Source organism: Hyaena hyaena, unplaced genomic scaffold, assembly GCF_003009895.1.
Source record: "Hyaena hyaena isolate Hyena2069 unplaced genomic scaffold, ASM300989v1 scaffold_235, whole genome shotgun sequence".
Classification (NCBI taxonomy): domain Eukaryota; kingdom Metazoa; phylum Chordata; class Mammalia; order Carnivora; family Hyaenidae; genus Hyaena; species Hyaena hyaena.
The window spans coordinates 2,298,422-2,322,100 of NW_024080867.1; the positions used below are offsets into that span (position 1 = coordinate 2,298,422).

At 46.7% G+C, this 23,679-nt stretch overlaps 2 protein-coding genes across 2 annotated transcripts in view; both read left to right on the forward strand.

Moving 5' to 3' along the window:
• The first annotated feature begins 379 nt into the window (after nt 1-379).
• Nucleotides 380-14,620, forward strand: ZNF470 (zinc finger protein 470). Its single transcript, XM_039244151.1, is given in 6 exon segments — nt 380-531; nt 1,345-1,440; nt 3,569-3,657; nt 9,897-10,023; nt 10,199-10,294; nt 12,655-14,620. Coding segments are annotated over 6 exon segments (2,325 nt in total). The 5' UTR covers nt 380-404; the 3' UTR covers nt 14,445-14,620.
• A 6,530-nt stretch (nt 14,621-21,150) lies between these two features.
• ZNF71 (zinc finger protein 71) overlaps nt 21,151-23,679 on the forward strand; it is a 23,927-nt gene continuing 21,398 nt past the window's right edge. The window contains exon 1 of the mRNA XM_039244152.1: nt 21,151-21,197. The gene's annotated coding sequence lies outside the window, so the exon portion shown is untranslated. The remainder of the gene's footprint in view (nt 21,198-23,679) is intronic.

A 23,679-nucleotide genomic window follows, 5' to 3' on the forward strand; every position in this document is an offset into this window, starting at 1 on the left:
TCCTTGGAATGTGCTTGGCTCTTTGTCCTTATTTGGTATAAGAATGCATTTCGTAGATTTCAGTATGTATCCAGCTACCGAGGTATAAAAATAAACCGCAAGGGGGCTGGCGGAGTTTTCTCCCTCCGGCCGGAGTTGTGTCTTTGTCTTTTGTGTGTCTTGTCTTTGTGTCATTTCTCCGCAACAGGCTTCCAAGCCGGATCGGCGAACCGAGCCCAGCAGTCGCCCGGCGGGGTCTGGACTACCCTCCCCAGAGGCCGCTGCGGCGGGAGGACACGCCCACTTCCGGTGGGGCCCAGACCCGGGGCGGGGGCGGGGGCGCGGGGGGCGCGGGGGGCGCCGTGGAGAAAGTCGCCGTGGAGAAAGTCGGAGCCCGCGCGGGAGCCGCTGCCGTGCGGGAGCGAATGACTGCGCGAGGCCTGGCGCCGGACAGCCTCCCGGGGGAGCTGCTGTTGCCGCCGCCGCCGCGAGGCCGGCGCGGGCCGGATTGGGCCTGTGAGGCTGGAGGGCCGGCCGGGGCCCGTGTCGGAGGTAGGGGTGACAGGTGGCTGGGACGCGGCGGCGACAGTGCTGGCGGAGGGCGCCTCCGGCCGCGGGAGCTGGCGGTCCCAGAGTCCAGAGTCGGGGGTGGGGTCCCTCGGGCGGGATGTGAGACAGGGATCTCCTGACCCCACACGCTCCCTCCCAGGCTGGCGGACTCAGGAGGCCACAGTCGGGGTGGGGTCCCTGGGGTGGGGTGTGAGACAGGGGTCCCCTGACCCCACACGCTCCCTCCCAGGCTGGCGGACTCAGGAGTCCACAGTCGGGGTGGGGTCCCTGGGGTGGGGTGTGAGACAGGGGTCCCCTGACCCCACACGCTCCCTCCCGAGGCTGGCGGACTCAGGAGTGCACAGTTGGGGTGGGGTCCCTCGCGTGGGGTGTGCGACGGGTCCCCTGACCCCACACGCTCCCTCCCGAGGCTGGCGGTCCCAGGAGTCCAGCTATTCAGAGGCTGGGGTGTGAGGCTGATCTGCCCAGAGTCACCTGACCTGGTCTAAGGTCCTATCCCGCAGGTGACTGTGGGATGGGGTTCAGGGGGGAGCCGCCTCTGGAAGTGGAGAGGGACCTCGCCTTTCCAGAGTGTGGTCACAGAACCCACCCCATTCCTGCCGCGCCCTTCTCAGTCGCACAGTCTCCCCGCCTCGAGAGGAGAGAGAGTGGGAGGAAGCCCTGAGCACAGCCAGACTGCTCTTTGTTTTGCTGCGGTGATAATTATAGGCACTGTTGCCTGGGTTCTGGGACCTTTAGGGGACAGTCACACCAAATGTCACTCCAAGTGGAAATGCCCTTCCATCTCTTTCACAGATGAGGCCACTAAAGCAGACGGAGGCCGAGTAATCGCTGGTGCGTGGAGGAGCCGGGATCAGACCGGGACTGACTCGTGTCGCCCCTCGACGCGAGGTCCGTATCCTTCACCACGGGGACGGGTGAAGTGACTCTCAGACGGATAAATATTGCAAGGGTTGACATCCCCAAAACTGCCACCAGGCGAAGTTTTGTTTCTCAGACTTTTGACCCAGTTTCTCATAAGTAACCCGGGGAGGAGGGCTGGCACCTCACTGGACTCTTACCGGGGGTAACTGAGCTCATGCCTACGAAGCACTCGTGGGTCCCGCCACGTAGGAAGTGCTCAGTAGGAGTTCATTTGCCGGAGGCCGGCTCCGGCCGGGGTCCCTGAAGGATGGACGGTGTCGGCGAGGGAGGGGGGAGAGAGGCCCAAGAGTCTATCTGGTCGCCAGGCAGGCGTCTCCGCTGTGACTGGGGCGCAACTTTATTTTATCATTAAGTGCTTGAGGGATGGCACAGAAGTGGCATTTGCCTTAGACAATGATTTCTGATAACAAACTTCTCTGATATGTAAAAATTTCACAGAACATAGATTTGTAGAAGACTCCTGCATAACCTTTATCAATGGTGATTGAGGTAGGGGATTTAGATGCTTATCCTATGGGGAAGGAAGGCGTCTTTAGCATACAGGCTAAAGTTTTAGCATAAAAAGGGTGAAGTTACTTCTTTGTGAGCAGGGGTCAAACAGGTCTTTCTGGAAACACCTGTGCTCCCATAATCACAAAAGAAGAAGTTCCTCAATAGGTTCCTTCTCAGGGAGTAATCAGCATATACAAGGCCAGAAAATGCTCCAAGCAGAAACAATTGGGTTGGGGGTGGATATCTGCCCTTAACTCTAAATTAGGCTCTTTGCCTCAGGGCCAGACTCGAGCCCCCCCCCCCCCTTATTATGTAAGTCTTGGATCTCCAAGGCCCTTAGGAAGAGCCTTTTAACAATCATCCACAATGTTTTTCTTTTTTTTTTTTTTTTTTAATGTTTTATTCACTTCTAGGAGAGACAGAGAGAGAGAGACAGCGTGAGCAGGGGAGGGTCAGAGAGAGAGGGAGTCACAAAAACTGAAACAGGCTCCAGGCTCCGAGCAGGCAGTCAGCACAGAGCCCGACGCGGGGCTCGAACCCACGAACCGTGAGATCATGACCCAAGCGAAAGTCGGACGCTTAACCGACTAAGCCACCCAGGTGCCCCACAATGTTTTTCATCTGAAGTCTCTTTGGAAAAGGCAGGGACATGCCTTTCCTTACGAGCAATCTGTGTGGGGAATATCGGTCTGACCTGGAATATTGTGAGGCCTGGTCAATACCAGCAGCCTCATTTCCAGCATGAGCCAGTAGTAGCAGAAGGAGATCCCAGTTTTCGTTTCTCACGGCAGGAGCTGTGCAAACGCTGCCATTTCCTCACTGTGACTGTCATCCAGTGAGGCTCCCAGCATTCATTCTTACTGTCATTTTTAAAAAATGTTTATTTTTTTAGAGAGAGCGAGAGAGCTGTGGAGGGGCAGAGAGAGGGGCAAGAGAAATCGCAAGCAGGCTGTGCACTTCTAGCACAGAGCCCGACGGGGGGGCTCGAACTTATAAACTGAGATTATGACCTGAGCCGAAACCAAGAGTCGGACGCTTAACCACCTGAGCCACCCAGGCGCCCCTCTTACTGTCATTTTAATAGACCCTTGAGAAAACTGGAGTTTAGAGGAAGCCAGAATTAAGTCAGGGACTTGAATCCTCTTTCTGATGGAAGGAACTTGGCTCAGAAGAGACATAGTTTGTCACAAAGCAGCATGGCTCTCTCGATTTATTTGGCCCGGTTATCTGGAAGCCAGCTGCACCCGTTGTCGTAACAGAGGCAATACTTCTCTCTGGGGAAGGTGGCTTTTTCCAAGTCCTGTGGAGCCTGCACCGACCCTGACTGGCCAGTTGCACAGGTGTCTGCTTGAGCAAATAAGTCTGTGAAGGTTCAATCAGCATTAATGTAGGCAGCAAGCCTGGGACGTCTCAGTTGTTAATGAACGGCTGGCTTTGAGACCCCTGAAAACCCAGAGCAGAGTTGGTCTCCTACTGAGCTGACAGTGGGGAGGGGATGTGGTCGTGGCGGTGGGGCAACAGAGGGAGCTGAAGGGAGGGGAGCGTTTCTAGGCTGAGTGACTCCAGCCGCTCAGCCTCTCACCGCTCCTTTCTCCTCTGCCAGCTCTGCCTTTTCAGGGTAAAGCGCTTCTCATGAGGAGCCAGGAAGAGGAAGAGGAGATGGGAGTTGAACTTCTTAAAGCCATGCTCCTGGTGAGTTGGTCTTCCCGCTTTCCTTCTTAAAATACCGTCTTGCTTTCCGGGACTTGAGAACCTTCGTTTCCTACTGAGAATTCTCTGCTTAAGTGTTCCGCCCCGAGGCCTGGTTCCAGTTTCTCCCTCTGTGATGAGTGATGGGGCCTCAGAGACAGACTCAGCCCAGCGCCCTCGCCGAGCTTCCTCTTCTTCCTGTAGCTATTTAGTCTTCCTCCAAGAAATGACCCTCTCTGAGCCCTTGCCTGTGCTCAGTTTTTTCATAAGCATCTGACAACTCAGAAACACAGTCCTTAGAGGAAGTTTGAGAACCATGATCTGCATAGTCCGTAAGTACCCATCCTGGTTTACGATCTGTTGGAGACCTGAAAAGGCAGCAAACGTTTATTTACGCAGTGCGGTCAGTGTTGTAGGTGTGGAGTAGACTGGCTGTGGAGTAGTGGGCAAGGGCCACTTGTGGTCCATGTGAATACCTTTGGGTGGATTAGAAAAATGTGTCCTTTCCTCTGGACCTGTGAAGCTCTGGGACAGGCCGCACTCTAGCAGGACGAAATCTACTTTATTTTTACCTCCTTTGTGCCTCATTGGTGACAGTCCTGGTATGGAATAAAGCCTACACAGTCAGACTCCCTGTTGGAGTGAGGAGGTGGAGGAGGGGTGATTCCTGAGTTGCACCTTGAAAGAAGGGGAGATCTGCAGGCACAGGTGATTTGGGCTGGAGGCTGTGAAGGTTTCCTCTCCCTGCTTGACTTGGAGCCAGGAACATCTTAAAATGCCAGGGAATGTTCTATATCCTTTTTTTCTAGGATAACTACCATAATCTATTTAATCAGCCCCTTGTTCCATAGCTAAAGCGTTGCCACTGTTTTACTATTTAATAGGGATTATTGCAGTGGCCATCTTTTGCCATCATCACTGATCATGTTCTCAGACTAAATTCCCAATTTTTCATTTCTTACGGATTAGACTTTCTGAAACTTTACTTCAGAGTATTTTTATGACCACTAGGGGCGCCTGGGTGGCTCAGTTGGTTAAGCTTCTGACTTCAGCTCAGGTCGTGATCTCACGGTTCGTGAGTTCAAGCCCTGCATCAGGCTCTGTGCTGACAGCTCAGAGCCTGGAGCCTGCTTCAGAGTCAGATGTTTAAAAATTAAAAAATATAGGGGCGCCCGGGTGGCTTAGTCGGTTAAGCGTCGGACTTTCGCTTAGGTCATGATCTCGCGGTATGTGGGTTCGAGCCCCGCGTCGGGCTCTGTGCTGACTGCCAGCTCGGAGCCTGGAGCCTGTTTCAGTCTGTGACTCCCTCTCTCTCTGACCCTTCCCTGCTCACGCTGTCTCTCTCTCCTAGAAATAAATAAAACATTTAAAAAAAAGTTAAAAAATATATATATTTATCACCAATAATAGAATTAAGGACTATAATTCATGTTCGGATTAAAGCGGACTGCTAAATGAGGGTGATCCGCAAAGTATAAGAAATTATAAAATTTGATTAGTAAACGTTATTTTTTTTTTTTAATGTTTATTTTTGAGAGAGAAAGAGATAAGAATGTGAGCAGGGGAGAGAGAGGGAGACACAGAATCTGAAGCAGGCTCCAGGCTCTGAGCTGGCAGTCAGCACAGAGCCCGACGCGGGGCTTGAACCCACGAACCGCGAGATCATGACCTGAGCGAAAGTCGGACGCTTAACTGACTAAGCCACCCAGGCGCCTCTGGAATATTAATTTTAAAACTAACAATAATTTACACTGAATTTGGGAAAGTCCTTGTTCCGGTTAAGATGGACTGAGCACAGTGGCCCTGTCTTTCCCACCGGAAGCTGCTGCAGAACCAGAACAGCAGGCATGGAACAGCCACTTGAGGTCTATAAACAGCAGGCTGATGGGGGAAGAAACCTGAAATGCAGTGTGTTTACCTTTTTTGTTCCCCTCCCAATATCTCCTAGCATGGATTCAACAAGCACAAAACCCAGAAGGGGTTTGGCGTGGATAAAAAGAACTGCAGGAGAAACCTAGTTCAGGCTTAAGAAGTAGGAAGGGGATCTAATACTCAAAAAGAGTGGGTGGAAATCTATCTTAAAAAAAAAAAGGGGGTTCTCTGTTGTCTTGTGTCCTGAGACAGTAGCAGTGGGGTCTATGGAAGTCTGAAGCCCTGAGGAGAAATGTTCTGAGTGGAGAAGCTGTGTCCCCCAGAGGGTGCAGCAAAGTCTTACTGCTTTGTTTTCCTGCTTCTGTTCTCTCCCTGCTTGGCTCCAGGGGTGGGTACAGTCAGGGGAGCTGCACAGTCAAGTGGAATGAATAAGCCCCAGTTATCTGGCCGGAGGACTGCAAAGGGGAACCTCGGGAAGTAGGAGCCGCCGGAGGAACCCCAGAGAAGGGGCAGCTTTGGGAATCAACCACACAAAGCTGTTTCTGAACTCCTGGGCTCACCCTAGCCTGCCCAGGCGTCTGCCTGGCCCTGATGAGCCTCCCCCAGTCAACGAGAAGTGAACTGCGGGATAGACCGCTGGCCACCAAGCCGGACACGTGTGGGACAGAGGTGGCTATCACTTCACAGCCTCTGGAAATGGCACTGGAACAAAATATCCACATTTTCCATATAATATAAACAAGACGTGAAGTCTCACAGCATTCAGAATGTCCAGGATACCATCTGAAGTTACTCAGCTGATGAAAAACTAGGAAAATTTCAGTTCACAGGGCAGAAGATCCTCACCAGATGGTGGCATTGATGTGACCTAGATGTTGGAATCATCTGATAAAGATTTTAAAGCAGCTGTTACAATAATGCTCCACAAGTGAACTCTCTTGAAGCAAATGGAAAGTCTCAGCAAAGAAATACAAGCTATCAACAAGAAATGAAAAATATAATTACCAGAATAACCTCACTGGATGGGCTTAGAGGCACAATGGGGAGGCAGTGGGAAGGGTTAGTGACCTTGAAGGTACAATGAAACTAATCTGAACAGTAGATACAAGCTTGAACAGAGCCTCAGGGCCCTGTGGAACAGCACCAGAACGTTTAACATTTGTGTCATCAAAGCCCCAGTAAAGAGAATGTATAGAAAAAATATTTGAAAAAATAACAGCTGAAAAATTCCCAACTTTATTGAAAGACATAAAGCTGTGGCTCCAGAAAGCTCAGCAAACTCCAGTGTGAGAACTCAGAGTCCTTCTGTCTGGCGGCTGTGTCCTCAAACTGCTAGAAACCACAGACGAGGGGCACCTTGAAGGCAGCCAGAGAAGGATGATGCTTAACATAGGGCAGCAGCAATCTCAGTTCTGTGGGTGTTCCGTCAGAAACCATGGAAATCAGGGGCGCCTGGGTGGCTTAGTCGGTTAAGCATCTGACTTTCGCTTAGGTCATGAACTCGCGGTTCGTGAGTCCGAGCCCCGCGTCGGGCTCTGTGCTGACTGCCAGCTCGGAGCCTGGAGCCTGTTTCAGTCTGTGACTCCCTCTCTCTCTGACCCTCCCCTGCTCACGCTCTCTCTCTCTCCTAGAAATAAATAAAAAACATTAAAAAAAAAAAAAAGAAAGAAACCATGGAAATCAGAAGGAAGTAGAGCAACTTTTTAAAAATCAAGTATATGTTTTATTTTATTTATTTATTTACAGTTTATTGTCAAGTTGTTTTCCAAATAACACCCAGTGCTCATCCCCACAAGTGCCCCCCTCCGTGCCCATCTTCCCCCTCCCCCCTACACCCATGAGTCCTCAGTTTGTTCTCAGCATTCGAGTCTCTCATGGTTTGCCTCTCCCTCTCCCCCACCATTTCCCCCCTTCTCCCCCATGATCCTCCGTTAAGTTCCTCCTAATCCTCCTATACGTGCAAACATATGGTATCTGTCCTTCTCTGCCTGACTTATTTCGCTCAACATAACACCCTCAAGGCCCATCCATGTTGCTACACATGGCCAGATTTCATTCTTTCTCATTGCCATGTAGTATTCCACCGTATAGATAAACCACATCTTCTTGATCCATTTGTCAGTTGATGGACACTTAGGCGGAAGTAGAGCAACTTTTATTTTTTTTAAATATTTTTTATTTATTTCTAGGAGAGGGGGAGGGAGAGCGTGAGCAGGGGAGGGTCAGAGAGAGAGGGAGTCACAGACTCTGAAATTGGCTCCAGGCTCTGAGCTGGCAGTCAGCACAGAGCCCGACGCAGGGCTCGAACCCACGAACCGCGAGGTCATGACCTAAGCAAAAGTAGGACGCTTAACCGACTAAGCCACCCAGGCGCCCCAGTAGAGCAACTTTTAAACAGAGCTCAAAGGAAAGAACTGTTAACTCAGCATTATATGTCCAGCAAAAAAAGTCTTCAGTGTCAAAGGCGAAGAGCGTCTCATATGGAGAAAAACTAAAGAAATTCACTGATGGATTTCTCAGAGAGCTGCAACAGGAAGTTGTTCAGATAGAAATTATACCAGAAGGGGGCTGGGACATCAGGAATGAATAAAGTCAACAGAAATGGTAAATATGTATGTGTAAATACAATAGACTGCCCTGAGTTATTTAAAATATCTTCAAAGGTTTGGGGCGCCTGGGTGGCTCAGTCAGTTAAGCGTATGACTTTGGCTTAGGTCATGATCTCACGATTTGTGAGTTTGAGCCCTGCGTTGGGCTCTGTGCTAACAGCTCAGAGCCTGGAGCCTGCTTCAGATTCTGTGTCTCCGTCTCTCTCTGACCCTCCCCTGCTCACACTGTTTCTCTCTCTCAGAAATAAACAAAACATTTTTAAAAAATCTTCAAAGGTTAAAAACAAAACTAACATTTTCAGTTTACTGAACAGAACAGGATTTGAACATAGGCGGTCTGGCTTCAGAGAACAAGTTCTTAACTACTATAATATATTGCAATTAGATAAAATAAAAGGAAAACTTTTGTTGATGTATTAAACCAAATGTTTTCACCTGTTCTGGGCTGCCTCCTCCTCTTCTGTTCCTCCTTTATCATTATCAGAGGTAACAATTCTTGAGCACTTAGCCAGGTACTGTGACTGTTACTTCATTTAATTCTCACAGTGCAGCTGTGAGATAGGTACTCAAATTATTCCCATTTCTCAGGTGGAGAAACTGAGGCATATGCAGTTAATTAACTTGGCCAAGATCCCCTCGCTAGTCCGTGCCAGAGTCTGAATTCTTTGGAATAATCTGACCTTTTTCTCTGGTTTTATTCACAACTGGTAGTTATTCAGAACTCATTTGTAGATGTTGATACAAGTGAAATCACAGAGTAAGAAATGGAAAATCTGCCAGCAACCACAGAATGGATGACCGGTGTCTCTTGCTGGTTGGTTAGGAAATTCAGCCCACGTAACAAAGTAGGTTGTGCTCAGCTCATGTGATCTCTCTTGGTACCTCTGCAGATTATCAAAAACCAACTTTCCAAATGTGTTCCCCTAAGGCAAATATATTTTTATGTCAAAAGGAAAAAAATCTTGTTAGGCATTTTTATTCTTTTGTTTTAGACACCCTCTTAACATCTCAGAGCACTAGGATTTCTTAGAATATATTATGGAGTTTGAAATCATTCATCAGATCAACATCCTTCCTTGAAACCTTCCTTCACCAGCGTCAGAACTCTTTAATTTCTCCACGTAGAAGAGTGATCTAGCTCCCTCCTACCGTGAAAAAATACAGTTGACCTTTGGACAAAATGGGATTGGGGGCTCTGATCCCCCTACAGTTGAAAATTCACATGTAACTTTTTACTCCCCCCAAACAGAACTACTAATAGCCTACTGTTAACCAGAAGCCTTACTGATAATATAACCAGTTGATTAACACATACTTTGTATATGTATTATATGTTATATTCTTACAATAAAGGGTGTTAGAGGAAAGAAATTAAGAAAGACATGGAAGAGAAAATATACTTACAATACTGTACTTGTTTATTGAAAAAAATTCATATGTGAGTTCACACGTAACTAGACCTGTGTTGTTCAAGGGTCAACTACAATTTAGTATTTGACGTTCTGTCTTAAATGCAGTCAACATATTTTCATATAGAATGTCTTCTCCCCACCATAAAATTGTAAATGCTCAAAGAACAGAGAATGTCTCTCCTATTTTTTCCGCTTTCCTAATACATACTATATAAGTAGGCAGAAAAACTTATCCAGTAGCCGACCATACAATCTGGATGATTTAACCATCCAGGGGTAACCCTTTATGCCTAGAGCTGGCTAAGTAATGGCATGAACACTGAGCAAGGTAATATTTGTGTCATTTCAGGATTCAGTGACTTTCACGGATGTGGCCATAGATTTCTCCCAAGATGAATGGGAAGGGCTGAATCTTGCTCAAAGGACTTTGTATAAGAATGTGATGTTGGAGAACTACAGGAACCTGGTTTCAGTGGGTGAGAGTGTCTTCCTCGTTCCGCCTCCCCCACTGGAGTCTCTCCACCTCAGTCTTTCATGCCTTTATCAGCATTTTCCTACCGTGTCCCTTTTCTCTCAGTACCTCTTGGTTTTGTCACAGCTCTGCACTGTCCACAAAACAGCAACTTTTCCTATCTTTTTTCTTATATGCAGGTCTTTGCATTTCTAAACCAGATGTGATCTCCTTATTGGAGCAAGGGGAAGGTCCCAGGGCGGAGACGGGAGAAGTGACACGGGCCCTCTGCCCAGGTAAGTGCAGGCAGCGAGAGCTGGGGAAACTCTCGCAAGATGTTTCTTCTCTGGTACTCGTTGGCAACACCTCTCAAAATCCCTCTCGAGTTGAAACTTTCAGTCCTGACACCATATTTCAAATGGATCTTCTCTCATCTGCTACACTTTCATCTGTACTGATTTCTTGCAAATAAACTACAGTCTGTTTGTTAACTCTGTTCTGTTGCATGATGTTTACCTAGTTCTCAAGTACCATAGTGTGTCACAGCCATCCCCAGTGCTCAGCATTCCTGAATTCTTTAGACAAATATGGTTTTAGTTTTTTGAACTGGTTTAAATATTTCCTTTTTTCAAAATACGAGCTTCTCAGATTAACAATTATTGTTATGTTCTTCCCTCCGCTTTTAATTATTTTGTCTTTGGGGTTTTCTGTTCTGTTACTTATTTTTCCTTTGTTGTTTGTGTATATGTTTTCCCCCCCTTCATACTCTCCAGCCCATTGAATTAGAAAGGTTTTTAGTCCTACAAGTGTTAGTTTTATGTCTTTATGTATTTTTAAATCTGTATTTTAACATTTATTTGCTTATTTTTTGAAAGAGAGAGCGTGCATGCATGTGAATGGGGAGGAGCAGAGAGGGAGGGACAGAGAGAATCGTAAGCAGGCTCCATGCTGTCAGTGCAGAGCCTGATGTGGGGCTCGATCCCACAAACTGAGATCATGACCTGAGCTGAAATCAAGAGTCAGACACTTAAACTGACTGAGCCACCCAGGTGCCCCTTAAATCTTTATTTTAAGATTCATCCATTTGAGATTCTAAGCCTCATTGTTTGATACTCCTACAAGAGATGAATAAATTAACTAACTGCTATTGCCGCCTTTCTCTTCGTCCATCACCTCCCCACTTCTGTTATGGTCAGTGGGATTCTTGGTCCAGATTTTATATTTTATTTTTCATTGCCTTGCTTGAAAGCTGCTTTTCTGGCATGGAGGGTAGATATGAGTTTATAGATTATATATCTCAGGGGAATCAGCCTTGAGCGAGATGGTTGCATTTCATTCTGTATCTTGTAGTGTAGCCTCTTCCTGCTTTGAGCTCTTGTAGTTTCAAGAAGAGGATTGTTGGTGGGTCACTTATGGTCCTAGTGATGTATGTTAATAAATAAGAAATAAAGTAATAAGAAATCAGTAAGTATCCAATTCAAGATAGTAGAAAAAGAACAAAGTGAGTCTAAGGAAGACTAAAATAAGTTAGCTATAGTGATTTATACTGCTAGAGATAAAAGTAGGAATAAAGGAACTAGAAAGTAGTAAAGTTTAATGAAAATAAATCAAATAGGTGCTTCTTTAGAAAACCAATAAATTAGGGACACCTGGGTGGCTCAGTCAGTCAAGCATCCAACTCTTGATCTCTGCCTGGGTCTTGATATCAGGGTTATGGGCTCAAGCCCCACATTGAGCTCTGCACTGGGCGTGGAGCCGACTAAAAAAAAAAAGCTGATAAAATATATAAACTGTCAAATATATAAACAAAACAAGAAAAGATATAATAGTAACCAATGATGCGTAAGTACTTAAAAGAATCCTATGAATCTGTTTTCCTCAACTCTTTGTAAATAATTTGAAATCCTAGATGAAATGGGTAATATTTTAGGAGAATATAAATTACTAAAACTGGGGCACTGGGTGGCTCAGTTGGTTGAACGTCTGACTCTTGATTACAGCTCAGGTCATGAACCCAAGGTCGTGGGGCCCAGCCCCGCGTTGGGCTCTGTGCTGAACGTGTAGACTGCTTAGGATTCGCTCTCTCCCTCCCCCCTCCTTTTCCCTCTCTCTCTCTCTCTCACTTGCTTGCTCTCTCAAATAAATAAGTGAATAAGCAAATATATAAAAAATAAGTAATAACTACCGGAGGAGATAGAAAATCTAAGTACACTGGTTACCATTGAAGAAATTTAGACAGTTATCTCAGAACTGCCTCCTCCAAGAATTCACAAATAAATTCTGTAAAACCTGTAAGAAAAAAATATCAACATTGTTTAAAAGGCAACGTGACAGAATAAAAAGAGAAATTTAGAAAATTTTGTTTATGAAGACAACATAACATTAATGCCAAAATCTTACCAAAATAGCATCAAAAAAGGATCATACACATCTCAGTTAATGAATATTGGTGCAAAATCTGTCATATTGAAATAATACACCAGAGCAAGGGAGGGTATATTCCCGAAATGCAAGGATGGCTGCATTGCCTGACTTTATAGAAGATTGTCAAAGACCTCTGTGGTCTTCAGTAACTGATTCACATGGTTTCACTTTCAAAGTTGCAATTCTTCTAGCATTAAGTAAAGGAGACATTTGCTTTCTCAATATCTTTCAGATTTGGAGTATGTTGAGATGACCAAGGAATTATCTCCAAACCAAGATATTTATGAAGAGAAGTTATCTCAGGCAGTGATAGTGGAAAGACTTCCAAGCTGTGACCTTACCTGTTCCACAGCAGGGGAAAACTTGAACTGTGAAAACCTGTTTAAGAAGGAGCTGGTAAGTCAGAAGACACATGTTAGTCAAGAGACAGTCACTCATATCGGTACCCTTATTGAGGAAAGAGTCGACATTAACGAATCTGGAACACTTTTCCATCTGAATAGATTATCTTGTCTAGAGCAGGTATTTCCCATAGAAGAGAGAATACATAATTTTGACACAGATAAGAAAAGTTTAAAAACCCATTCATTTGTCAGAAAACATAAGCAAGCCTATGGAGAAAAGAAACTTTTGAAATGTAATGACTGTGAGAAAACTTTCAGCAAAATCTCAGCCCTTACCCTTCATCAGAGAATTCACACCGGAGAGAAACCCTATGAATGTATTGACTGTGGGAAAGCCTTCAGCCAGAGTGCCCAGCTTGCTAAACACCAGAGGATACACACGGGAGAAAAACCCTTTGAATGTACGGAATGTGGGAAAGCCTTCAGCCAGAATGCTTGTCTTATTCAACACCGGAGAGTTCATACTGGAGAGAAGCCTTACCAGTGTAAGCAGTGCAATAAAGCCTTCAGCCGGCTTGCACATCTCTTTCGACACCGGAGAGTTCATACTGGAGAGAGACCCTATGAATGTGTTGAATGTGGGAAGACCTTTAGTGATTGTTCATCCCTAGCTCATCATCGAAGGATTCACACTGGAAAAAGACCGTACGAATGTATTGACTGTGGGAAAGCTTTCAGGCAGAATGTTTGTCTGATACGTCATCGGAGGTATTATCACACTGGAGAGAAACCATTTGATTGTATTTATTGTGGGAAGGCTTTCACTGATCACACAGGACTTATTCAGCATAAGAGAATTCATACTGGAGAGAGACCTTACAGATGTAATGTGTGTGGGAAGGCTTTTAGCCGTGGCTCTTCCCTGACTGTCCATCAGAGAATTCATACAGGAGAAAAACCTTATGAGTGCAGTATCTGTGAGAAAGCCTTTACCCATCGGGGTTCGCTTACTGTGCATCAGAGAGTTCATACTGGAGAAAAACCCTACAAGTGTAAGGAATGTGGGAAGGCTTTTCGGCGGAGCACACCCCTCGCTCATCATCAGAGAATTCATACTGGAGAGAAACCTTAAGAATGTAAGGAGTGCAGCAAAACTTGCAGCCAGAATGCGCACCTTGCGCAACATCAGAAAATACACACTAGAAAGAAACCTTATGAATGTAAGGAATGTGGTAAGGCTTTCAGTCAAATCGCACACTTTGTTCAACATCAGAGACTCCACACTGGCAAAAGACCATATGAATGTCTTGAATGTGGAAAGGCATTCAGACAGAAGGCATCCCTGATTTGTCACCAGAGGTGTCATACAGGCGAGAAGCCTTATGGATGTAACGTTTGTGGGAAAGCCTTTAGCCACCGTAAATCCCTTACTCGACATCAGAGGATTCATACAGGAGAAAAGCCTTATGAGTGTAAAGAATGTAGCAAAGCCTTCAGCCAGATTGCCCATCTGAAGCTCCATAAGAGAATTCATACTGGGGGGAGGCCCTATGAGTGTAGGAACTGTGGGAAAGCCTTCAGGCAGAGTGTGCATCTGGCTCATCATCAGCGAGTTCATGCTGGAGAATCATCCTCAGCTGCCCACTCCCCCTCACCCCCATACCACCAAGTCCTCTAGATCTGATCTTCTGAACGCCTCTAGAATCCGTCCGCCATTTTCCAGTATGTCCCATTATTGTAGTCCAAGCTGTAACCATCTCATTTTGATTTTTACAAGGGTTACAACCATTTTCCCTCTAGCTCCCCTCAAATGCATTTTTAACACTGTAGCCAGCTTCATCTTTTAAAAATAAAAATCAGTATTCATGTTATTTTCCCACTTATGGCATTTGTTTTTAAGAATACGTTAGATACCATTTAGGGGCTTAGCACACAATCCTTGACATATAATTAGTGCCATTAAGGTAAAGGATCCCTTGCTGTTATCTTCAGCTCTAAGTAAAATCCAGTAGGCAAAGACTAAGAAATCTATGGGCTTTAGAGCAGACGTAGCACTCTTCATGCTCCCAGCAGGTAGGAAAATGAACACATTCAGAATTGGAAGGCTCTGTGATGGATGAGGTAACATGGCAGCTCGCCACTCTCTGAATAAATACAAGGACTCGGAGCATTGCTGATGAGGAACGCGCACCTGGCCTGGCGCCTAGAAGTGAGAGTAGGCCAATCAGAACAAGAGCATTTGGTAGAAGGTAGGACTAGGCAGATACTGAAAAGAAGCTAAAGTGAGCAGGCTAGAAAACTCAAATAGATTAATAGCCATGGAATACAGTGGAAAAAGTAGTTTAACACTTTGGGGTTGTTTTCATTTTTCATTTTTTTTTAATGTTTATTTTTAGAGAGACAGACACAGGGAAGGTGCAGAGAGAGGAGACACAGAATCCATCACAGGCTTCAGGCTTTGAGCAGTCAGAGTCTGATGTGGGGCTCAGATCCACAAACCTCGAGATCATGACCTGAGGTGAAGTTGGACTCCACGGACTGAGCCACCCAGGCGCCCCGGTAGTATAACACTTTGACCTGTAGAAAAGTACCACAGACAGTTCTTGTGATATTTAAATTCTTCTAGAGCATAAAATAAATACGCTAAAGCTGCCCATCTTATTCTGAGACTAAGACTGATCTCAAAACAAAAACATGCTACAATAAGCTTATGAATGTAGATATTAAAACTTTTTAAATTTTAAAAGGTAGAATAAATGGAAGCTAGACATGTCTGCATAGAACGAGTCTGGCAAAGATATTTCTCCCCACATTAAACATACCCATTAACTGATATTCCAGTAAAAATCCCAATATATTTTGAAGTTGACAAGCTGATTCTGACCATTTATAGGATTGTGGTGTGCTAAGGAATGTACTCATTCAGTTAACATTAAATGAGCATTTGCCAGCGTGCCAAGCCCCGTTTTAGGTGCTGGGGACACTGCAGAATGCAAAAAAGTTTTTGGCCTTCCAGATCTAGTGGGAGAAGACAAAGTTGCAGTTAAATTTTGGATTGCGAGTAACTTGTTCTGTGAGTGTTCCCGTAAGACGAACAGATATTTCTAATAAATTTTAACTTGAACGAGCGATATCTTACAGTACGAGTAGTGCGTGATGCCAAATGACATGATCGCAACGGAGCCAGCGGTTTTTCCCTCTCTCGCTCGCTCGCTGAGGGGTTGTGGGTGATTGTCTCCCATACTCAGATGCTCACTTTCAGGCTGAGGTGTTTGGCAGAAATCAGTGATTTTTCACAATATTGGAAGGGGCCCACCACTGGCACTAGTGTATTTTTGTCACTTCAAAGCACCTATAGACAGTCCTTTGCTTCTCCATACAGATGTGAGCTTAGCAATGCTTTGCTTCATTCTAGGTTAGGCTTCCTGCAAATCTAGACCCTTTCATCTCCTGCCTTATTGCCAGTTACATTAAATACAGTGTATGACAAGAGTATATTAATCCTGTACCATAGGCAACATCTGTCAGTGACAGTGAAAGTCCTGCACAATAACCTTCCTGTCTCGTTTTCCTCCCACCAGCCCCAAGGGTTTTCAAGGGTAACTGGAGGTTAATTTTTTTCTTTTTCTTTATATTTTCTATTTTACTTAATACTACAGTATTGTATTCATTTTTATATAAATATTTTTGGGTTGTGGAACGACTCATCTGAGTTTCTTTTATTGTGGGAAAATCGCTTTGATGTACAAGTGCTTTGGATTACAAGCATGTTTCTGGAATGGATTATGCTCGCAAACCAAGGTTACACTGTATATTCTATAAGTATGTAATATGTACTACGAAGAGAGAGAAATCATGGAAAGAGGGAGCTGGGGAGGGATGGGAAGGAATGCCTATTCCCAAAACATACGGGCGTTAGAAGCAGGGGACAAGGGAGATCCGTCCGACACAACAGACATACTGAGAATAGTCATTTTAGTCCCAAAGTAGATAATTACACTCTCAGTGCTGCAGGAAGAGAGAACGGACGGTTTAACAAGGGTAGTGAAAGTTCTGTTTACTCTCTATCAATGGTGAGTCCGGGCGGGGGGAGAGCTTTTGTTTTGGTTTGGCTTTATTCTGGTAACAGCCTTATTGAGCTGTAATTCACATAACGTACGATTCACCCATTTAAAGTGTAAATTCAGTGACTTCGTATGTTGGGTGTCAGCAACCATTACATTTCTTTGCCTAAAAACAGATACTCCCACCTCCAGAGGGCTTCTCTTGGAGCACCTAGTGCTTTCGGGTTCCCTCTCGACTGCTGTCTGTGGCAGCATAGAAAGCCATCTGAGGGGAGCCCTTATCCAGAGGACACGAGTGCTAGAAAATGGGGCTTTGGGGCTCCCTTACTTTGGTATAGAGGCTAGGGGGTGGGTGGTCTTGTTAGACTCACCTTATGTATGATAAAAAGGAATTTTCATTGCACTGGGGGTGAGATGGGTTGATCAGATGGTGTTGGGACACTTCACTCCCCGGAAAGACAAAGGTCTACACCTTGTACACTAATGAAGCTCTGAAGGGTCAAAGGTCTAAATGTACAATATTAAAGTACAAGAGAAACAGTATTTCTGTAACTGTGAGGCAGACCTGAGGTAGTATACAGAACTCAGGAGTGACATTAACATGTATGTATGGAAAAGATCAGACAGATAACAGTTAACAGACAGATTTAAGATTGAAAGAAAATGTTTGCAAACACACATAACAAAGGATAATCCTGATATTCAAAGCATTCTTACAAATCAATAATAGTAACGTCTGCAATTCAGTAGAAAAATGGGCAAAGGTAATGGCGAGTTCAAAGAAGATGAGAAAACAGCTAATGGATATGAGCCAGTATCCCTACTAATCAAGGAAATGCAAAATAAAGTGATGTTGTATATACTTCTTTCCCCAGTAGGTTGATGTTAAGTCCTAGAAGAGTGATTATGTCTAGTGAATGTGTCAAAACAAGACAATTCCATTGTCAGTTATATAAATTGGCGTACGCATGTACCATTTGAACCATGATTCCTCAGAAACCCAAGTGTACAAAGGCAGGTAACTGTATAATGGCAAAACAAATTTTTAATGGTGAACTCTATTAGAAACTATGAGGGTCTTGGGTCAATGGATAAGTTAATTATAGTGTATTCATCCAGTAGAATTTTATGCAGCTGTTGAAAAAAAGGAATGTAAATGTATATGATCATAGGAAGATTAGTTATACCTAATGAAAAAGAATTTCAGACCTGTATTCTAGTATAAAGTCATAACTGTAATATCAAAAATGAAATATAAAAATACCTATCTTTCTGTTTTACTGCGCCCAGTTTTCCTTCCTGCTCCTCACTGCACCATGTCTTCTTTTCCTGCGAGCAGCTGACCGTACCATTCCGTAATGGCTTCAGTGGTCCTGACTGATCAGTGTCTCTCAGGAGTTTGAAGGGCAGTTGGGTCTGTGTCCTTAAGTGGCAGTGCCCTGAAGGGGTGACGCTGGCGTCGTCCTGGCTGGGTCATAGGATCGCTTTAGTCATGGTGCTTCCAAAGGCTGTAATTCCCCAAACGCCCCGCTGTTCTTCATTTTTGACTTCTATTGCTCATTTACTTGCAGTTAAAAAACAGCCAATACAGAGTTTGGTGTGAAGATCGGGTACTAAATAGGCTGTAGAATCTTTGGAAGGTTTGAGGTGCCAGGGATTGGTTTTGGGTGAGATGGGGCAAGTAAGACTTCCGTTTCTTTTCTAACCTAAGAAAGTGCGAGCTCATGGTGTGCACTGAGTAAGCACCCAAGTGAATTATTTATAGTCACCTGAGATGAATAGGGGCTGGGGTCCTGGATAATGGCATTTTAAAGAAGAGCAATGCTAAGTCCAAAGAGTGTATGTGATGCTGGTATCTCATGGCTTTGGGTAATGTAAAATTCAGATCTTGAACTTCTAGCATCAAGGCAAGAAATTTCAACTAAGGGTCTTTGTATGATATTGTTGAAAGTGGTCTTCGACTATTTGAAGTCCTAGGGTTAAGATCGCTCAATCAAACTGAGAGACTCTTTTTACGGTTTGCTAAAGTGGGATGCTGGTTAGATTCCATATTTTGTCATGGAGTGGTTGTTACGGAATGAATTGTGTCCCCCTGAATACATAGGTTGAAACTCTAAGCCCCAGTGGGACTGTATTTGGAGATAGGACTTTTTAGGAGGAAATCAGGATTAAATGATAAGACAGGGTGGGGCCTTACTCTGATAGGCCTGGGACCCTTCTAAGAAGAGGAGGAGACACCAGGGCTACTAAAGAGAAGTTGGGGCAACAACTGAGAAATGTTGCAGGTAATTTACCCCAGATGGACTGACCTTGACCTTTACAGGAAGTGGGTCTGGAGGTGACGCTGGAGCCATGTGATAAGTTTGGGAGATCAACATTTCTAGATCACAGCAGGAAAAACTGCCTGCTCCACGTGTGGCCTTCACACGAATTGTTTTGCTCCTTGTATCCAAGGAGCCTGAAACTCCCAAGTTCATGTACCTTAACGGAACATTCTTGACACAACTGTGGAGACAGAAGAAGTATCAGTAGTTGTCAGGGGCTCATTGAAGATGGAGGAGGATGAACAGGTGGAGTATTTTGGACGCAGTGAAGCTATTCTGTATGGGACTATAATGGCGAATGTGTATTACGCATTGTCCAGAACCACCCCAAGTGTTCCGCGCAGAGTAACCTTAATGTAAATGACGGAGTTTAATTAGTAAAGTATCAGCATAGGTTTATTAATTCTAACACATATGCCACACAAATGCAGGTGTTTAATAATTGGGGAAATTATGTGCAGGTAGGTGGGTAGAAGAATACTGTCTGCTCAGTTTTTCTGTAAACCTAATAAAACTGTTCTAGGAACTAAAGTCTCTTAGTAAAAGCAAGAACAAAAAAAAAAAATAGCTCAGTGCAATATCCATCCATACCAAAATGGCTAAAATTTAAAAACTATGGCCACATTAAATATTGGCAGGGATTTGGAGAAACTGGGTACCTTGTAAATTGTTGGTAGTGATGTAAAATGTTGCAGCTGCTCTGGAAAACAGTGTAGCAATTTGTTTAAACAAGAAAGAACTTAAGATGCAAATACCATTCCACCTAGAAACTGGACTCCTGGGCATTTATCGAGGAGAAGTGAAGATTTATGTTCACACAAACCTGTCATGAGGAAACGACATGAAAGGACAACCTATGGAATGGGATAGTATTCGCAAACTAAATATCTGATAAGGGGTTAATGTCCAAAATTGTGTTTTTGGACACGGTGTTTTTACTGCAATGAAAAGAAAAAAAAAAAACAAACCTGAAATAGTCTCAAACTGGAAACATCCCAGATGTGATACCCAAATTATGGGATGTCAATACTGTGGAATAGAATTTAGCAATAAAGTAACAAACTGTTGACACATATAATAACTTGGATAAAACTCCAGAGAAGGAGATGATGGGGTTAAGGAAGGAAGCGGTCTGGAGGAAAACGGATGTGGTTATGAAAGTGCAACACGAAGCAATCCAGTGGTGGTGGGCATTTTCTGTATGTGGACAACATCCACGTCACTTTCCTTGTTCTGATGTTGCAAAATGTCATCGTTGGGGGGAATCAAATAAAGGGTGCACTGGATCTTTCTGTATGGTGTTTAATTTTTTTTTTTAATGTTTTATTTATTTCTAGGAGAGAGAGAGAGAGACAGCGTGAGCAGGGGAGGGTCAGAGAGGGAAGGAGACACAGACTGAAACAGGCTCCAGGCTCAGAGCTGGCAGTCAGCACAGAGCCCGACGCGGGGCACGAACCCACGAACCGCGAGATCATGACCTGAGCGAAAGTCGGACGCTTAACAGACTAAGCCACCCGGGCGCCCCTCCTTTCTGCTCCTCATAGATCTCCCCTTTCCTCACCTCCTCCCGCTCTTCTTCCTTCTCTCCCCACCGTCTCAGATTCTCCTTACTCCTCCCCCTCCCTCTTCCCAGGCCTCCCTCTTTTCCCTCCCCCCTCCGCCTCCTCCCCGCCCTCCTCCCTCTGCCCTGTCCCTCCAGTCCTGCCCTGCGTCTCCCCTCCTTCCTCGCCCTCCTCCAGGTCCTCCCCTCTCTTTTCCGTTCCGCTCCCGAACCCCTCTCCCCCGCCGTCTCCCCTTCGCGCCCCCGCCCCCGCCCCCGCCCCCGCCCCCGCCGGTTTGGCCGCGCTGCTGCTGCGACCTCCGGGAGGTGCGGGGGCGCTAGCGGGTCTCGGGTGGGCTCGGCTCCGCTCGGCTGCAGCGCAAGGCCCGACGGAGGCGGCGGCGCGCGGGCCTCTGGGTAGTGTAGTCCGCCCTTCTGCGCAGGCTCAGTGCGGCCGGGAGGCCCCGGCCGCCGCGGGTCATTGTCCTGGCGGAGCTGTGCGAGTGAGTCCGGTGGCGCGCGGGGCGGGGCGGGAGGAGAGGGGGCGGGGCGGGCCCCCACCGCGCTCCCCCAGCGGGGACCGACCCTCTTCCGGGGGAAGGGACTGCGGGTCCAGGTGAGGGGCGTGCGGACTGCGGGCGGAGTGGGGAGAGGGCAGGGGGCGTGCGGCCTCGGGAGGGTGTGCTGGCGCCGGGAGGGGTCTGAGGGCTGTGGGGAGGGGGTGTCCGACCGGAAAGGGGGTGCGTCTGTGTGGCTGTAGTGCGTGTCCGCTGGCCCGTGTGCAAGTCGGTATGAGTCTGGGCGGCCTCCTGTGGCTTCGCCTCTCGGTGCGTGTGCGTGCGCGCGCGAGCGAGCGCGTATGGTGTGTGTACTTGTGTGTGCATTGCACGGTGTGCCTGTGCGCGCGCGGTGTGTGTGTGTACTCGTGTGTGCATATCTGTGCGTGCGGTATGCGTGTGTACGTTGTGCCTCTGCGCCCGCACGTGTGTGCTGGTGTGTGCATGTGCACATCTGCGTGCGATGTGCATGTGGCACGGTGTGCCTGCGTGTGCACGCACGGTGTGAGTGCATGCTGTGGGTGCACGGTGTCCCTGCGTGTATGCATGTGCGCGCAGTGTGCGTTTGTGTGCATGTGTGCCTGCGTGTGAGCACGGTGTGTGTGCCCCGTTTGCGTGGTGCGTGCGTGTATGCGTGCCTGTGTGTGTGCGTGTGCACGGTGTGTGTGCATGTTCTCGTGTGCACCTACCTGCTGTGGTCTCTCTGGGTGCCCTCCTGTGTTGAGTCCTGGCCTGTCTCAGATGGGGGCGGGGGTCACTGTCCTGTCCACCTGTACGTGTCTGCCTTTATCAGTAAGGCCAGAGCGCCTCTGCAGGTGGCATCCGAGTGCCCACCTGAGTCCAGGCTTTGCCTCTGGATCTGTCTGCTGTGAGTCCCTCTCTGCAGCACACCTATGCCACTGCCTTAACCTGTGTGCGTGTTCACCTGTGTCTAGGCTTTGACCGTTCCTGGGTGTATGCGTGTCGGTACGTCCGGTGTGCCCCTCCCCAAGCATGTGTGAGAGACCGTGTGTGGCTGGACAGGGGGGCCTAGCTTGGGGCCCCCAGATTCCCCAGGTCCTTGCGGGTCCTCGCAGCCTTGTCTGGCCCATAGAAGGCTCTGTAGGGGCTGGGTGCCTGGGGTCCAGAAAGTATACGGATGACAGCCTGTGGAGTAAGGGGATTGCTCTTTCTTCTCCTCCCTGCTCCCCCGGGCCCATCTTGAAGGGGAGTCCGAGACCCCTGCCCCATCTTGACCAGGGTTCATTTGTTCAGGGAATGTGTACTGGGCACTCGGAGTGCTGTTCTGGGCACTTTGCCGGGACCACCTCTTTTATAGGCCCTCCAGAGCTCTGGGGCGGGAGCTCTCCTCCTCATCATTTTACAGATGGGGAAACTGAGCTCAGACGTCAGTCACCCAGCTGTACACCGGGGCATCCGAGCCCCAGAGCCCTCATGCCCAACAGACAAATGGGAAATTCTTTTTTCCTTTGGACTCATCTGAGACCAAGCTCCGGGATTTTCCCCACGGGATTGACCCCTAGGAACAATGGAAGGAAGGAAATGCCAGAAAGCTGAGAGGAAGAAGAGGAAAGAGGGAGCCGCTCGCCGCGCGGCAGCAGGAACCTCAGGCCACCCCGGGTTCAGCGGTCACCAGCCCCCTGCGCGTGTCACGTTACAGGGCCACTGTGACTTTGTGGGCCCCTTAAAATTTTTTTTTTAATTACAGTTTGTGATTCCATTGCTATAAAGACAAATATAATCTGGGTTGGATTAGATGCACCTTTTTCAATATCAGGGGCCCTCGACTCGCTGTGCCTCTTGGGTAAGTTGGGTCGGCTTGTGTCCATGTCCAGCCAGAGGAGCCAGTGTTGTTGAAAGAAACAGAAGTCCAGAAAGTCAAGGAAGAATACCGTTTTAAAAATTAAATTGTGTTTCCAAACCGATGAGAGTGATGCAAAGTTTACTGCATCCAGGGAAACAAAAGAATACAAAGGGAGAAAATGAGTAACTCCTCCTTCACTTCCCTCTTTGTCCCCTCAGGGCACCACCTGGTGTCTGTTGTTCCCCCGCCTTCCCCCGGGGCTCGGGGCTCGGGGCTCGACCCCGGGGCTCAACTCAGGGGCACGCTCACCCACGTGTGCTGCTTTATTATTATTTTTTTAATGTTTAATTTTGAGAGAGAGACAGAGAGACAAAGAGACAGAGAGAGAACATGCCCAGAGGGGGGGCAGAGAGAGAGAAGGAGACACAGAATCCAAAGCAGGTTCCAGGCCCAGAGCTCGTCAGGGTGGGGGTGGGGGCTCAAACCCACTAACTGTGAGATCATGACCTGAGTCGAAATCAAGAGCCAGATGCTTAACCATCGGAGCCACCCCGGCGCCCCAGAACAACTATTTATTTATTTATTTATTTTTTAATTTTTTTTTTTAAGGTTTTTATTTATTTC